This window comes from Sesamum indicum, linkage group LG6 (assembly GCF_000512975.1).
Source record: "Sesamum indicum cultivar Zhongzhi No. 13 linkage group LG6, S_indicum_v1.0, whole genome shotgun sequence".
Lineage (NCBI taxonomy): Eukaryota > Viridiplantae > Streptophyta > Magnoliopsida > Lamiales > Pedaliaceae > Sesamum > Sesamum indicum.
This window is the reverse complement of record NC_026150.1, coordinates 8800736-8817882: the sequence shown is the minus strand read 5'-3', so window position 1 is coordinate 8817882 and position 17147 is coordinate 8800736. Positions and strand designations below refer to the sequence as shown.

Below are 17147 nucleotides of genomic sequence, written 5' to 3'. Positions count from 1 at the left end.
GCCGGTCTCAAGCCCCTCGTCTTAGGATTGATAATGTAGACAAACATTCAACATTGATTACAGACGAGAAGCTTGGGTGACCTTTTTCCTTATAAAGTGTTTTTTCAAGACAAAATCATGAGACTCCTACGAAAGTAATACATCATGCAACGAGGTATCAATCAAATCACAAGTCCAATTAATAATCAAACTTAGCATTGAACCAATAATTCATTGATAACCCTCCTACGCTCAAATTAATTTCAAGCCTGTAAGAAATTTAAGAGCGATCAATTATCCGACTCTAATCATAAATTCTCATTGTGAATGATAAATGAGTTATTTATATGCATTTAATTTATTCAACTATGATGTAAAGACAGTATTACTATTTAATTGATTGCCAATTCTTAACACGTGGCTGTGGTTCATTTGTTGAGGGTAATTATGTACTTTTTCCCCTTCTTTCCAATGAGTGATTCTCCTTCGCTCCAACTTGTCAAGTATAATATAGTATTTGTTCTTAATTTTATTTTTTTCCTTAAAAACTGAAATTATTAAATAATTTATAATTTGGGAATAAAGCAACAGTAGATCAATAGTTTGTTTATCGATTTCTCGATGTAATAAATAATATATTTTTTATTGTAGTTAACTAATACAAAATATGATATTTGATATATTATTTTTGACCCGGCTCAATGGATTTTGTATCGAGAAAGGGCGAGTCCTGAGTTTATCTTATAATTGGCAGCGCGAGCCACGAATCCATCCAAACCCGCCTCGTTGTTACTCTTATAAGCTGTGTTTAGAAATTGAAATGAAAATCCCTTCATGCAAAAGTGGTGATGAAGGGACCACATCCACATCTAGGTATCTCGAAATAATGTAGTTATACTGTTGAAGTCCTAATTGATTTTAGATTCATGTCAAAATTATTTGAATTGTGTTCAATGCCCGAACTCTAGTATGCACAACTACAGCCATACGATGAAGATTGTATCAATGGTCTCTGTGAAGTTGTACAATTCGGTCATACATCACTACAAAAAATAGAAGATTAGTTAACAAAAGAAAGAGAAAAAGAAAAATCAAGTATCAATTTTAATATCATCACTAATTATATATATGTGTATATATATTTAGTAACAATAACATTTATTTTTGTCATAATAATGAATTTTATGATTTTAATATTGTTATAATTTTGTAAAATTGTTATTAGCATAAATGAGTGACAAAAAAAAATTAATTAGTGACACATATTAAATATAGTTAGTGACGCATATATAGTGAACATCTAGTAATAACAAATAATAGTTGAACGTGTCACTAATTATAGTTAATCGGAGGTCATTTACCGAGTTTTTGAACCTCTTTATAGATTACATAAGCATTAAGTACTACTCTATTATTATTACTATTATTATTATTATTATTATTATTATTATAAAAGTGATTAATACATCCTTCTGTAATTTTAATATATTAAAGACTGATTAATTATATTAATAAATTCAGACAAAGAATTAAATTCATATATGACAAGCATTTATTGCATAAAAAATTGGGTAAATTACAACAACTTTTCATTAGATTTGGCATATTTACGAATATCCATCATCGTTTGAAAAATTAAAAATACCCCACTGATGTTTGATGAAATTATGCAATTTTTAGATGGATGTATGAAATTGTCAACTCTGTACTGTACTTTTTTACTTTTTTTAAAAATAAAAAATTTATAAAAAATCGAACTGGGAGGATAAATTTTTTTTAAAAATTATCCACTTACTTCATAAAAAAATCACATAACTTTAAAAAATAAATAAAATTATAATTTTAATATTCTATTAGGGCATTTTGATCAGTTCACCACAAAAAATGGATGAAATCTAACAGATTGAGATAATTGTTAGACCATCATTAAAATTAAAGGGGTATTAGTAATTTTTTAAATAATAAGGAGTATTCTTAATTATATTAAATTTTAGAAGAGATAGTTCCAGGTAAATGTAATTTTCATTAAATAAATAGTATAATCGTACAGTACAAAAGTGCTCAATGAGTGACGTCTTCCTTGACAGACCAAGGGATACGCCAAAGTCTATATAACGTATAAGAATTAACAGAGCAAGCTAAAGAAGCACTAAAAATTCTTTGTCTAACCTTCCACAATGATTCCAGCAAGTGCGGTCGTTTTTGCTCAAACAGCTCAAAACATTTTAAGTTCCGTTCCTTCCAAATATGATACACACATAAAGCCAATAGTGCACGATAAACCAAATTAATAATGTGTTGCTCCCTCTATTTTTTTGTAGCCCAATCTATGTCCATTGACCAGTTTCGGTTCAGCCAATTGAAGCGAACAGATCGTCGAATAGCTATAAGACACCGTCGGGCATAGCAGCATCAGGAGAATAAGTGCCTATGCGTCTTATTCGTGCCTTCATCACATAGATCACAGACACCTAAGAGAACCATGGTTTATTAATTGTGGAAAGCAATAGATAGTTATAATCTACCCTAAAATATTAAAAAAATAAAAAAAATGGGTGTAAAGTGCCCTAGAAATTATCGGTGAAGCTGTAGTGCATTGGGAAATTGTGGCATATGCGAATGTGCCTGTTTACGGACGGCATACTTTCATTTGTCCGTTATTTTGACGAAAAACACATATGAAGAAGGTGAGAGAGACAAACGCATTAATGGGTTGAAAAGAAAAGAAAATTATAACTATGGGATCATTAAAAAATAATGAAATTACTAATTTGATCAATTTTCTTTCAAAATAAATAAATTAAACGATAAATTTGAGTATTCAAAAGTTGACACAATAAAAAGATTTTTTTTTATAATAACTAGCTGTTGTGGCACGTTGTTTCTACATGCATATAATAAATAATTTGTCACGCTTTAACATATACTATAAATAAGAGTAAAATATAGAAATGAATACATTACATTAATAAAAAATAGAGAAAGAAAAAAAGAATAATATATCAATTAATATAAATTTTAAAAAGCTTACTAAATTAATTATTTTATCGTGAATGGCACTTTTGACTAAAAATTGGTGCGGCGATATCAGTAAACGTCGTTTTCAAATGTGGATGGACTTTTCTTTTTATATTAGTGTAGATATATATATGATATGAAGAAAATTCCAGAAAGCCCTTAGTGAACAAGAAAGGGAACATGGAGAATGTCCATGATTTTCAATATATTTCGGTATTTGCACATTAAATTGTCACCAAATTATATTTTAATTTAAAAAAATTAATAAGAGAATAATTTAAATTAAAAGTGAAGCAGTGCGTTAATATAATAGATACACAATAAATATAATATCCCAACAAAAAAAATCTTTTACATGAAAGTTTTTTGTGTATTTATTTTACAATTTAAACAGTTTAATTTTTCAGTGTGATCAATCATTATGCCCATTATATAAATTCAACTTATTATATTATTAATTATAAAATTATAAATTCAAAAGTTATAATTATATTTTCTAAAATAATTATCAAACCAATAAAGTTATGAATTCAAATATTATAATTATATGTTTTTTCCTAAAATCATATGGAATTATTAGACCAGAGAGGAGAAGTGGCATGATACCAGAGACAAAGATGTACATTGTTCGAGAACTGGAAATGAAGTACATTGGTTGTCCCAAACCGGACGGCCCAAGTCAGAAATCCTAGGAAACTGTTTACTACTATTATTATTACATATGATTGTAGCACCCCATATAAAAACATTGAGTTTTCACTACATTATAAATGACTATAATGAAAAATTATGATAAATCAATATTATTAATCATAGTTAAATAAAATCAAAGCAAAAATTTTAATTTTTCTATAATTACAGAAACAACCGCTAATGACCATTGCGAGGCCGTGATTTATTTATATTTGTCATAGTTTTTCTGGTGACACTTGATTAAACGTATATAATTAAATAAAAGGTAAATTACAAAAAAATGTTTTTTAGGTTCTCGATAAATATAAATATATTTTGTTGTTTGAATATTATAAATACTCCATAAAATTAATGATTATTTGACAAATACCTTTTTATAATGAATTGTTACCAGTGATATTTGTCAGTCGACTATTAATTTTAAGGGGTATTTGTAATTACGATAAATTTTATGGAAGCTTGTTGTAATTTATTCTTAAATAAAAAATTTAAAGACTAATTTTTATTTTTCAAAATAATAATTAATTTTAATCAAAGAAGTTAAAAATAATAAAAATAGAAAATAAGAAAATTATAAGAAATTAAAGTTAGTGTAAGTTGACAAGAGCGAACAACTTGATGGTTACGAAAAGAGGAAGAAAATAATTCTTTTTTATTTTATAAATAATGTCAAAATAATAATAAAAAAATCGAAACACCAAAAATTTGCTCTCACCTAATAATAAAATAATTATTTTCATAAAATTGAATAATTATTTCTCAAATATTTTACTATTTTTTAATGTCTTTAAAATATTCATAAATTTTCTTGGTACCATCGATTTCAGGATTTTAAAATTTTAATCTATATTTTATTAGTTTATATATTCATTTTTTGTTAATAAAAAAAAAGTATATTATTATATCAATTAATAATTTAACTAAAGTTACTTATGAACTAATTAATTGCGAGAATTTAATTCAAAACCTCATATTTATAGAAGTTCTGGGAAATTATTCACAAATTTCGAAAACATTATGGGATAAATCTATGACCAAATTTCAAATTACGCGCGTCTTTTAATAAATTATTACACCAAACATTAATTTTCAATAAATGCAAAACTTAAAAAAAATTTAATTCTCACCCAACTTATTACAGCCAAATAATTACAAGGCAGAAAATTAGAACTTTTAGCCCTGATTCAATATTTTTAATTCTTTGTTTTATCGAATTTTTAAAACAGTTTTAAGATTGAGAAAATTTTACATGTTTAGTCCCATACTTTATGAATTTTCAAATTAATTCTAAAATTGAAAAAAAATTAGACCAGATATAATCTCATGAATCTCGTAAAGCAATGAACAAAAGTATCAAATTTTACTAATTTCGAGATTATTTTGCGAAAATTGAAAAAGCAAAAATGTGTCGAATTTTTAAAATTTTTGGGATAATTTTAAAGATATTATAAAGCAGATTATTAGGAGTATTTAACCACCTATCTTAGGAAACTAAATATGTAATTTTGGCATTAGATTAGATTAAGGGTGAGTAGTAATTTACCTTATGTGATATTTCTTTTAAAATTGTGCTTTTTAGAATAAAATAATTTACCTTTCTATCTAATGATGTATTTTATGATTTAATTTAAAAAATATAAAAATATAAATTATTGTATTTTAAAAAAGTACAAAATAATAAATTATTGTTATTTTCATAAAAAAGAATTTATTAATTTATAATATGAAGCATTCTCCCTATTAGGAAGAAGGAAGAATGGGTGAGTGACGTCAGTTCAAGATATGTAAGTGAAACAAACGGAGCGTTACCAAATATTTTGTCGGGCACGCACCGCAAACCCGAGCGGTTGAGGGCATTTGGTGGCTCCGACCCGCATGACGCGTGTCGAGAGGTGGGTCCAGTTACTGGCACCAGGCGGTCACTCCCACTCACCTATTTCTTCCCGCGAACTCGTCGTATAAGAAAGAAACAAACACCGCACTCTCCCCCTCCATCTTTCCTCACTCAGTTCACACATTGCTGCGAAAATGGCAGAGGATTTCCGGAGCTTCATCAGCTTCTGGGGAGGTATATTCATGAAGAAATGTTTACTTCTGCATTTATGATCAGTTTGAGTTATTCTGTTCCATTTTGATTTCTGCTTCTTCTTCTTTCTTTTTTTCTTTTTGATGTGTTGGATTTTGGGTTTTATTTTGATGTTGCTCTTTTTTTTTTTATTTCCCCCTCCCTTTCCTTCCCTTTCTTGCTGTTAAAAGCTACTTCGGAATCATGAGTGTGTAACGAGAGAAAGGGAAGAAGAATTGGGTGGAAAAAGAGTTGAGTTTTGAGGGAAAACAATAGAATCAAGGGGTAAATCTTTGTTGGTGATTTCTGTATGTAAAAATGTTATTCAAGGTTTTTTTTTGGAATTTCACTGAGAGTTTTGAGAAAATGTGTTTCCCCCCCTTTCCTTCTCTTTCTATTTTTCCTTTTCTTAAGTTTTGGTTGGATTTGGCAGAATGTTTCTTATCTGTGCTTGCATGTCTGTTAAGTAAGTACAGTGAGTGAAAAATCAGTCTTCCCTTAGGTGTTTGTTTCTTTATTTTGGTCTCAGCATTTTTTTTCTTTCTTATTTGGATAACTAATTATCTATGTTTCATTTTGCCCCTGTTCTGCTTTTTGACATGGTTGTTCGATGTGATTGTGTACACCGTGCTAACTCTTTCTGGGCTTACCTCATAATTAATGCTTTTTCTTTGGTATAGCATTGAAAAAATGGTTATGCTTGTTGTTTGAGATTTTGGCTTTTATTTCGGCTGAGTAGAGACAGATAAAGCTTATGATTTACTGGGTTAAATGGACTTTCGTATTCTGTCTGTGAATAACTCTTTCCAAGTATTGTCGCATCTTTGTTGGGCACTTTCACGAGTCCATCTTCTTTGTTATTGTTTCTGTTAGCTTTGAGTCAATTCACTGATTCTGTATTGCTATCTTTTGCATTCATTTCCAAGATATTTTCGGAACTTTGCATTTATGGTATTAGTTTTATGTAATACATGATAAATTTGAGGGATTTACTTGTCTGATTAAGTGGTAAATTTGAAGCTTGAATTATTGTTTAGCAAAATTTAATGTATGCAGTCTCTGTTTACTTCTTTTATTGTGAAGAGCCATTTGTGTAAGAATAGGAGAAATTTACCTTTTTGTTGGCTTCATATTTCTATAGGATTTCTCGCATGATCGTCATTCCAAGTTGTGGCGTATCTTGTTTTTGCTCTCGAGCAAGACATGGCTTTGGAGGCTTTTCTGGATTCCAACAGCCAATTGCCAATTCCTCTAATATTACCTGTTAATGGAGGTGGAGGAATTTTGGAGGCTCTAAGTTCTCACAACTCACTCATAAATGCAGAGGATCTGGATTCAATTCTTGGTATGGCACAAGCAAATACAGACTTGGATCCTGATGTTATGAACTCAACGATTGTCTGGAAATCTTCAACTTCAAGATCCCCTGTATGCCATGATGCTGGTGTTTCAGTTGCCAACTTGATTCTCCCAACTGGTCCTTATTTGCAGAGTCATGGAAACACCAATATGGAACCTTCCATCAGCGTATCCTCATCACCCATGTCATTCTCAAGCGACAATCCTGTGAATGTTCTTTGTCAAGATGATGCATTGTCTTGTTTATTTCATGGTGGACAAAAGGAGAGAAAAAGGCAAGAATCTAAAAATACTGCTGGTTTGACACATTTTTACAAGTCAAAACTACAAACTCGTAAAGATTCATTTCCTGTTAGAATAAAAGAGGAGCCTGACACTCTCACTCCAATTCCAAAGAAACCAAAACTTTATGCCAAACAGGAGAACATCCAGCAGCAGAAGATTATTCAGGAATTATTGTTGAAGGAGTTACAGGACCAGAATCCACAACTAAAGGGAATGATCAAGCTGCATAGACAGAAAAATCAGCTGCAACAACTGAATTTACATACAGCTCCACAGATTAGAGGCTATCACCTGCAGCTACCAAAACAGCTACAGGAACAGCAGATGATAAGTCTTCTGCAAGACCAGGGTAATCAACAAGGGACTCGTGCACCTTTTCTTGATGGTGGTATTTGTTCCCGAAGATTCATGCAGTATCTATATCATCTCCGGAACCACACACATGTTAGTTACTTTTTCATGGCTTAAATATTGTAGTTGTCTTAATATTACATCTTTCTATGTGTGTTAGGATTTTCTCGGCGTCTGGTTCATTTTTGTTTGCTTCCCTGTCAAATTCAACGATTGGTGTAACTTTAGAAATGATAATACAGAAAAACCAAGTTGTTTGTGTGTCTTCATAAATCTCGATTGACACACCGTTGTTTTTCCAACAGGACAACGACATTTCCTATTGGAAGAAATTTGTGTCTGAGTATTATGCCCCTGATTCAAAGAAAAGATGGTGTTTCTCTACATATGAAAATATAGACCTGCACACAGGTGTTTTCTGCCCTAAATCTATGGTCAGTCTCAATGGAACCTTGCATTTCTTAGAAACTAGATTTCATATTCTTTTTTGTAATAAATATATATATATATATATATTTATATATATTCTCGAACTATGCAGCTTTAATCTGATTTCATCTTTGAGGTTAACCTAATTTCCAAATCTGTGTTCATCTTATTTTCATCGAGTCCATCAACATTTTTCCCATCTTTTGTCTGAAAGGGAAGTAGTTGTTTTGTTTCAGGAGACATGGTGTTGCGACATATGTGGTTCAAGACCAGGGAAGGGACTGGGTAATCTTGCATGCGCCCTTCTGTACTGTATCTTCTCAAGCATAACATTCCATATACTGTCAGTCTTTGCTTCCAGGGGCTGAACAGTTTGTCCTTATTTTTTGCTGACTTTTGAAATTTGCTAGTTTCCTACAGATGTGATTCTAGTCGATATTTCAAGCTTTTGATTCTAGACAATATTTATTCTACACAAAATTTCAAGCTTTTGTTCCTTTGGATTCTTCCACTTGTGGCTGCTTAAAGTGTTCACAATTAGCGTTAAACAAGCTTATGTTGTGCTTTTATTCTTGTGATTTGGTAGAGGCGGCTTTCGACATACTTCCTAGGCTGTTCAAGATAAAGTTTGAGAGTGGTATGCTTGATGAGATCCTATTTCTAGATCTACCGCGAGCATGTCAAATTCCATCGGGAATGGTGCTGGAATACGGGAAAGCCATTCAAGAGAGTGTTTATGAAAAATTTCATGTTGTTCACGAGGGTAAACTTCGCATTGTTTTCAGATATGACTTGAAGGTAAGTTTCATATTCCAAAACTGATAATTTGATGTCATTACGTTATCTATCTAACTTGGTACCATAACTGTGACTCTATATTTGAGTTTTGTTCATATGAATGTTCATTGTTTGAAATTTCATAGATATTGTCCTGGGAATTTTGCGCACAAAGTCATGAGGAATATCTGCTCCGTAGACTGGTTGCTCCTCAGGTACTTAGTTCTGTTTTGGCTGGTGAATGCAGCTTTTGGTCAATAACTTGCTCTTGGAATTTCGTCTCATGAGGCTACTCATACATGAAACAAGTTATAAGTTTGTTGGTGCTCTTTTATCTTTTTGTTTAAATCTTTGGAGAAATGGATCTTATCCTTTTGAGACCAATCTTAATGTCGTCGTAGTACTTCGGTCACAGCTAGATGTATCTATATAAACCAAGAATGAGATATGATTCTCATAGATAAGAGAAACACATAAAAGAATACTTGTATGATTACTCTAGATATTATATAACTTGTGTTGTTCAGTTAGAAACATATTTTTCTAGTATTCTATAGGGTTTTACTAGAACCTTCAAGAACTCCTATATTTGCCCAATGTTTGTAGTGATATTATTCCCTATCAACATGTTCGCTGAAACTGCACTCTTGCACGTGACACTGTATGCCATTTGATTATGAGCGGATTACTGTTTGACCCCCTCTATTATATGCATTGTTAAACCTTGCCTGCCCTAAATATGAATTAAACTTCAAAACCCCTGAACTCATGTAAATGACAGAAAAAGCCATTGATAGCATTTGGAGTTATTGTATTGATCAATTTATGCCAAAACAAGGTAACTGGACTTGTTCAAGAGTAAATATTGCCTTTGTCTTCAACATAAATGAAGGAATAATTCGTATCAGTGATTTCATTAGACACTTCAGTTGACACAAAAACTTCTCAACCTACAAATCTTAACTAAATAAAAATGCAAAAGGTCATGAAGATTAATTTTGTACGTTCATCTAAATTATAGATTCCCAGGTCTATTGTTGAAAGGTCTGCCACAATACCCCATTTATTATATATGTAGTAATTTTGACAATCGGCTTGCATTCCACCCCCATTTTTTTTTATCTCATTTGAAATGTTTCAGATCATGAATGGCATTTGGGCCATGTTGAATGGACAATTGGAATGGTCGATTTGTGCAATACTTCTAGTAATCAAAAGGCTTCATGTGTTTCTGGACATGATAATTATATCCAACAAGCGTACATAACTGATAAGAAACCATAGCAAAGTGCTATTGTTGGTAGATAGTGTAAAGTATGTGGATTCTATACCAAACAAAATCACTAATGAAATTCTTTCTACTTGCAGGTTAATCAATTGGTTCAAGCAGCCAAGAAATATGAAAATGATATTCGGAATGGTGCATCTTCTAGTGTCTCACCAGAGATTTTCAGAAAAAAAAGTGATATGTGAGCATTTTCCTTGTTTAGATGCCCTTTCAGCACAGCAATATTATTTCCCATTGAGGACGAAGTGCTTACTTGGAGGTCTGTAAATGCTTGCAAGTGAGGACACTTAGTGCATGTGCAAAATATAAAAAAAATATGCTTGACTATAATTATATAGTTGTGAACTTTTAAAATCTAATAATATATTTTTTAATTTTAGTTGTGAATTTATTAAATGTTGATTAAAAGTAAAAATGTTACATTTATTATAGAATATTAAGTGGCAGCTAAGATATCAAACTAAACATGTCTTGGTTGCTCCTATTTATGGTGTGATACTACATGTAGTAACTCTACAAGTAAGCTGAGAATGTACTTTTAGTAAAACAATATAAGAACACCAAACAGTCTCTCATGCTTTGTTAATAGTATAAATGAAAGTTGACTAACTTTAAATAATATGAAGATAGATTTTTGGGTTGCTGTTGTATTGAAAAGGTTATTTTGCATGCTGTGAGTTGACTAGATTCCTTGCTAAATATAAAATTGTTGACACATGAATTAACTACTGATATTACACTTTTTTGTGAATATATATGTTGAACTTAAAATATCTGGTTTCAAGGTTGCAATTTTTTTAATAAAGACTTAAGATTAGTCTCATGACTTTCGGCAAATTTCCCTTGGGCAGGTTTGTGTCGGCTGGAAATCAACTTGCAAGACATATGGAATTACCATTGGTGAATGACTTAGGATATCCGAAACGATTTATTCGGTGCTTGCAGGTTAAAAACATCTGCAGCTGAGATTTCTGTATTATAATTCTTTTATGGTTAAATATTTTTAACTTCATTGTCGGCAGATAGCTGAAGTTGTCGATAGTATGAAAGATCTCATATCATTCAGTCATGACACAAAGATAGGACCAATCGGTATGTGGCTAAACTCAGTTATTTATAAATGATATCAGAGTTTCACTTTTTATGTTCTGCTGTTTGAAAGGTGCCTGCTTTCGAGCGATGTTCTTCCAGAAAAAAAACATGACTACTAGTTTGTTATAAGTTGTCTCTGATTTATCTACTTGAGGCACTAGGCACTACTTTTTGTTTTAAATCAGTGGACATTGGTTTAGTAGTTGTACTATTAGTTTTTCATCCCATGTAGGTCTTCACAGATGTTGCTATCACATGTCCTTGAAGTTGTATTGTTAGTTTTCCAGCTTTTGACCTTGGATGATTATTGGACCAGATAGGTGCAGTTATACCCAAATGCTCATCCTTATAGCAGCTTTTTTGCATTTCTGTTTTTGTTTTATGACATTAGGACGTAACGTAGCTCTCTTGTGAACGAATTCCCCTCTACACTAAATTCAAATCTTGTTGTAGAGTGCTTGAACAGTTACTCCCAAGGCAGCAAGATTGGTAACTGGAAAGAGACACGAGGAACGCAACAATTTACGGGTGCTCAAAATCTACCGACATTCCCTCAGCAACCTCACCCTCGTTGCCATGCTGATAGCTATCACATGACTGAAAGCGATATGATGTCTGGCTCAGGAAGCTCAGGTTTGGCCTTGTTTGATCTTAACCATCAATTGCTCGGACAAAACTCTTCTACTTCCTCCATGAGAAGAAATGGGCACGAGTCGGGCTTGACAGACCATCCCAACCAGCCCATGGTTTTCACTCAATCTTTAAATTCCCATGAACAGAACTCACCCATCTCCATTTTGCAAGGATCCCAATCTTCCCAACATGGAAAACATCCTCATCAGTCTCTAGTGGACAAGTTGCTTCAGGAGATGGCAGCTGCCAACAGGGAAAAGAGCATGCAAGAACCATATGGAAAGCTGCATAACGCCCACCAATCCAACCCAAAACGAGCAAGCAATGAGATGCGTTATGCTGAGAGCTCAAAGGCTGCTTTTGCACAGGTGATTTTGCCTGATGCCTCTAGAGCTGCAGCTAATTTCTCCCAGACTGCCTCTCACGGTCGCATATCCTCCGTCGGTCAAAATGCTGCTGTCAAAGCAGAACCATGCTCACCAGAGCAGCTCCAAGAAGCTTTCCAAGGTTCAGCCACAAGCCTGTCTAAAATTGAGGATTTGATGTGGTGATTTTGCAGGTGTTTGTTAGGAGGAAACATGCTTTTGGTATAGGAACAACGGTGAAAATTGAGTCTGTTTAGCCTTTTGGTGAGCTATTCAAGAAATGGACTGTTTAGCCTTTTTGTCGAGCCATTCAAGAAATGGGACAATGCTCAAAGTATCTGTGATATTTAGAATGATGAATGTAGGGTTCTATGTTGTTGCAAGAACAATGCTCTATACAAATATAACATGGGATGGATATAATTTGGAATGTACGAGAAACATTAACCTTTTCAACTTATCATTCTTGAAAATCAAGAACATTAGCGACCTTCAAACTTGTCCTTGAATCTGGCACTTATAGCAAAGTTACTGTAACGAGTACGAGAAACATTAACCTTTTCAACTTATCATTCTTGAAAATCAAGAACATCTGCGACCTTCAAACTTGTCAAATGATACTATCTGTTACACTTCTTGACTCATTTAAACTACAATTTTCTGGGCATTTATGTAACAAAATTCTAATTCCCAATGTCTCTGCTCTACAATAGATGGGGAGAGAGAGGGGGGGAGGGGGGAGAGGATTTTTATGTATATACATGCCTTCTCGAGACACAACTCAAGCCTCAACCAACCCATTACTGCTCATTTTTCTACTACATGCCTACTGCTACTAGTCTGCCGAGGACACCTTCCTATGTAGAGTTTGGGTTGCATTAAAAACGCTGCAGCCTGGTTCTATCCACAGGAACTATCATTACAGAATCTACACAAAGGCCACCTTTTGTGTGCGTGCAGTCAATTTGTGTCATTGAGAATTTGACTTTCATCGACTTGCAAGAATTCGGGATGATGAAATCCCCTGCATGGTAATGGATCCATTTTCCTGGTTCCCTTAAGTAACATTGTTTCGTTTCTTCCTGACCATCAGAAGTTGAAAGCTGGAATCTTGCAGGCTTTTTATCCCAGCCATGAACATGCTCGGAGTTGCAAAGGCGACGCCCAAACCTCTTATGAATGCGTCCCAATTGCAGTCTGAAGTAGAGACTGTACGATCCTGCTGGGAATGGGAACTCAATCTCCCCATAAACCTCAAGCCACCAGATTTGCTGGAGATATGCAACGGAATAGAACCTGCATGAAGAGATGAAATCCCAGATTAGTGCATCCATATACATACACATACTGGTGACCGACCAATGAAACAACAATGCACAAATCCTGAAATGTAACTTTGAATGAACATACGATGTTAAACCGAAAGTTGCATACTTTTCCATAAATGCCAGGTCAAAGAAGTTTCTCAGTAGAAATACGGCTAGGGGCTAACAACAATTAATTGATTAAGTCGGCAGAATTTGTCCGAATCCTTTAATTATGTATTCCCTCCATTTCTTCCTTCTCTTTCTTTAGGTCTGATGAAAGACAGATAATGCTCCCTACCCCAATCAGTTCACACTTTAGCCATTGTCCATTGAAGTAAAGTAAGAGAAGGCATCATATTCAAAATTCCATATTCCAAGACTCTAAGCATAGTCACCAAAGATTTTGAATTACCAGTTGCTGAGGCTGTAAAGATGTACAAGACATCCAAAATGTATTATTCTTTTATTTGGATAACTTTAAAAAATTGCAACTTGTGTGATCTGTCTCCCTCTAAAACAAGAAGCCAGGCTGCAATCCTATGTGTATCTTTTATGTATAACATAAAACGCACTATTACTTCTTGAAACCCTGAAAAGTCTATTGAATCGTGGTGGCTGTTTCAACACTTCCTAATAGAGCAGGGCAGCGCCGACCATGGATTCAAATTGCACAGCTGACCTTGAGATCCCAGTACTAATCCCTAAAAAGTTAACACTGAGCTTGATAAAACCAGATCACCTCCCATTTGGCAGCTCTACAAACGGCAAAAGGGGTAGATAAACGTTCTACAACTTCAAAAGAAAAAGATTCCCAAGATTTGATCTTTTTCATGAAAGAAATAATAGTGCACAAACTAATACTAACTGCTTCCCACAATTTCACTGCAATAGTACTGACAAGCAACAGCTGCAACATTTATCCATTGGTATTAATTAGAACGATCAGGTATTGGCCTGAGAGGCTTACCTCTATAAAATGGTATAGTTCGTATATTTACATCAAGCAAGACGGATATATAATCATATGTTTATCATATAGCACCACAATCTCCAGACAAAAGCTTGGCAAAACATTGAAGCAATAAAATAAAAATGAATCATGGAAAACCTTTAATTTGGAGAATTCATGGAGATACTCCGATTTTGACCCACCAATCTCGAAAAATATGCCTCAGAACACAATAAATCCATCTCAAACTCATTTTTGGGCGGCATAAAAGCGAGAACGTTTCTAATAATCTAAACCCCTCACCTTGATTCTTCAGTTGGAATGCGAGTCCAGTATCTCCTGTCGTCGATGCCAGTTATAGCCAATCCATTTGATGATATCAACATACAAGTCTTGCCTGTTGTCTTATCCAACCAGACTCTCTGCAAACAATCCAAATAAACAGAACTCATATTAACATTTACATAAAATTTCAACTTACCCTTATTCTCTACAGGCCATATATCATCTAAATAAGGGACCATTCTTTAGAAATTTCATAACAATCAAGAAGCCATCTTTGTATATATTTGCTACATATCATTTTCCATTTTTTTAAAACATACAAAATTCCTGAAGAGATATTTTCCAATCTCCCGCAAAATTAAATAAAATAAAAGGTCGAATATTACAACTTTATTTAGAACCTTCTCAAGGAAAAACAATAAAAATCTTATTATTCCATATTCCAAAATTTTCCAAAAACAAGCAAAAATCACCAAGAAATCATAAACACAAACAAGCAAATATATTGATCAGTCACACAAAACAGGGAAATTTATGAACACATATCTGAAGAAAAAAGAAATGCAAAAGGGTAAAAAGATTAAACCTTGGTGCCACCATCAAAAGAATTAGGCCTACAAAGCCTGGCATAGATATCCCTCTTACACAAACCCTTAAACAAAACTCCGTCCTTCTCAAATACTCTTCCAATAACGTCTTCATAGTTCAACGGCAACTTCGATTCCCACACAAAATCCGCAGACGATGCCCCCCTAAAAGCCCTGTTCAACATTGCTACCCTGCATATCTGCGGCGGGTCAAGGTACGACAGCACCGACGCCACGCAGCTCTCTGGCAAGTCCCCCAACCCAGTCTCCTGCGAAGAAGCGGGGGCGGAGCTTCCACTCCGAGCCAAGAACGAAAACGATAAGCCCATCTCCCGCGAAAGAATGAAAAGCGAGAATAAGTTTGTGGAATATTGTTTTTCCTTTCGGCTGAAGCAAATTGAAAAAGTGTGAGACAATGAGTTGGTCTATACAGATTTTTGTGTACACACACACACATGTATATATATATATATCTAGAGAGAGAGAGAGAGAGTGATGAGAGAGAAGATGCCGTCGGAGTGAATATATACATGGCAGCTGCACACCAGTTGGGGTGGGTGGGGGGAGGTGGGGGTAAAGGGTGGGAGGATAATTAATATTTAATTGTGTGGAGGATTAACAAAATTCTCTATCTAGGTTTGATTAATATGTGGATAATCGTGGTATTTGTGATGCATAATGACAAGTTTGTCCTCTACCATTTATTTTTTTTCCTTTTCTTTATCTTAAAGTTTAAATAATATTGGGATAATTACATTTCTCTACCTTGAGGTTTGGTATAATTACGTGTATTTCTCTTGTGGTTCGATAGATTACATCTAGCACCCTTGAGGTTTGCTTAACAATAAGACCCAATGTGAGTCAAAATTTATCGAATTTGCTGATATTAACAAAAAAAAATTAGAAAAAAGCAAATATTGACTTTAGATTGATTTATTACTGATCTATTACATGTAAAAAAAAAATTATAATTAAATTATTCTCATACGTCTTCACGCATTAATGCATATGAGGAAATATATTTTCACTATTATAAAGGTAGTTTGGTAAAAAATTATTTGACATGCAATAAGTCAGAATAAGTTAATTGAGGGTAAAATATCAATTTTCATTCAATTATTTTTTGTTAATATCAACAAATTCAGTGAGACTAATCGATGGACTTATTTGTTAAACGGAAGCAAATATCAGAGATACTAGAGATAAATTTTCAAACCACAAGAGCTCTATGTGTAATTATATCGAACCTAATGAGAGGGGAGTGTAATTATCTCAATAATATTCACACATTCTTTCCTGAATTAATATTGAAATTTCCTATTTATTAACACATCAAATAGGCTAAATAAATTTAGGAAAATTGTAAAAATCATGTGATTTTTTTTAATTAACATGAAAATAATTAGAATATTAAAATACAACAAAAAAAAAAAGGAGAATGAAACAAGATTACTGCTTTAGATATATAAATCTGTATATAAATTAAAAAGAATTTAGTGTAAAATCAATATTAGATTAGGGCTATTTTTGACTTTTTATGTACTTGTTTTAGGATAATTGAGATTTACCCTATTTTATTATATACATTAGGATTGACTTTATTTTCTTGCCCTCAAATCTCTCATCCATTTTGATCACTGCATTTTAGGATAATTTAGTTTCATTAGTGTGTGGGGCACACTTAA

The 17147-nt window shown here is 33.1% G+C and overlaps 2 protein-coding genes across 3 annotated transcripts; one reads left to right on the top strand and one right to left on the bottom strand.

Moving 5' to 3' along the window:
* Positions 5625-13204, top strand: LOC105164144 (probable transcriptional regulator SLK3). 2 transcript variants are annotated; one of them, XM_011082728.2, is made up of 11 exons: positions 5625-5758; positions 6897-7843; positions 8056-8184; positions 8416-8464; positions 8766-8977; positions 9103-9171; positions 10325-10425; positions 11096-11189; positions 11267-11336; positions 11790-11969; positions 12141-13204. In XM_011082728.2, exons 2-11 carry the CDS (start codon positions 6959-6961, stop codon positions 12518-12520), a joined length of 2169 nt encoding a protein of 722 aa, XP_011081030.1. In that variant the 5' UTR covers positions 5625-5758; positions 6897-6958; the 3' UTR covers positions 12521-13204. The 2 variants fall into 2 exon arrangements, with proteins under 2 accessions (XP_011081030.1, XP_011081029.1); XM_011082727.2 differs by having other exon boundaries at positions 11790-13204.
* On the bottom strand, positions 12942-15955 carry LOC105164143 (F-box protein PP2-A13). The gene is made up of 3 exons (XM_011082725.2): positions 15462-15955; positions 14894-15012; positions 12942-13630 (listed from the first exon to the last, which is right to left on the bottom strand). The coding sequence occupies exons 1-3, from the start codon at positions 15789-15791 to the stop codon at positions 13213-13215; spliced, it is 867 nt and encodes a 288-aa protein (XP_011081027.1). The 5' UTR covers positions 15792-15955; the 3' UTR covers positions 12942-13212.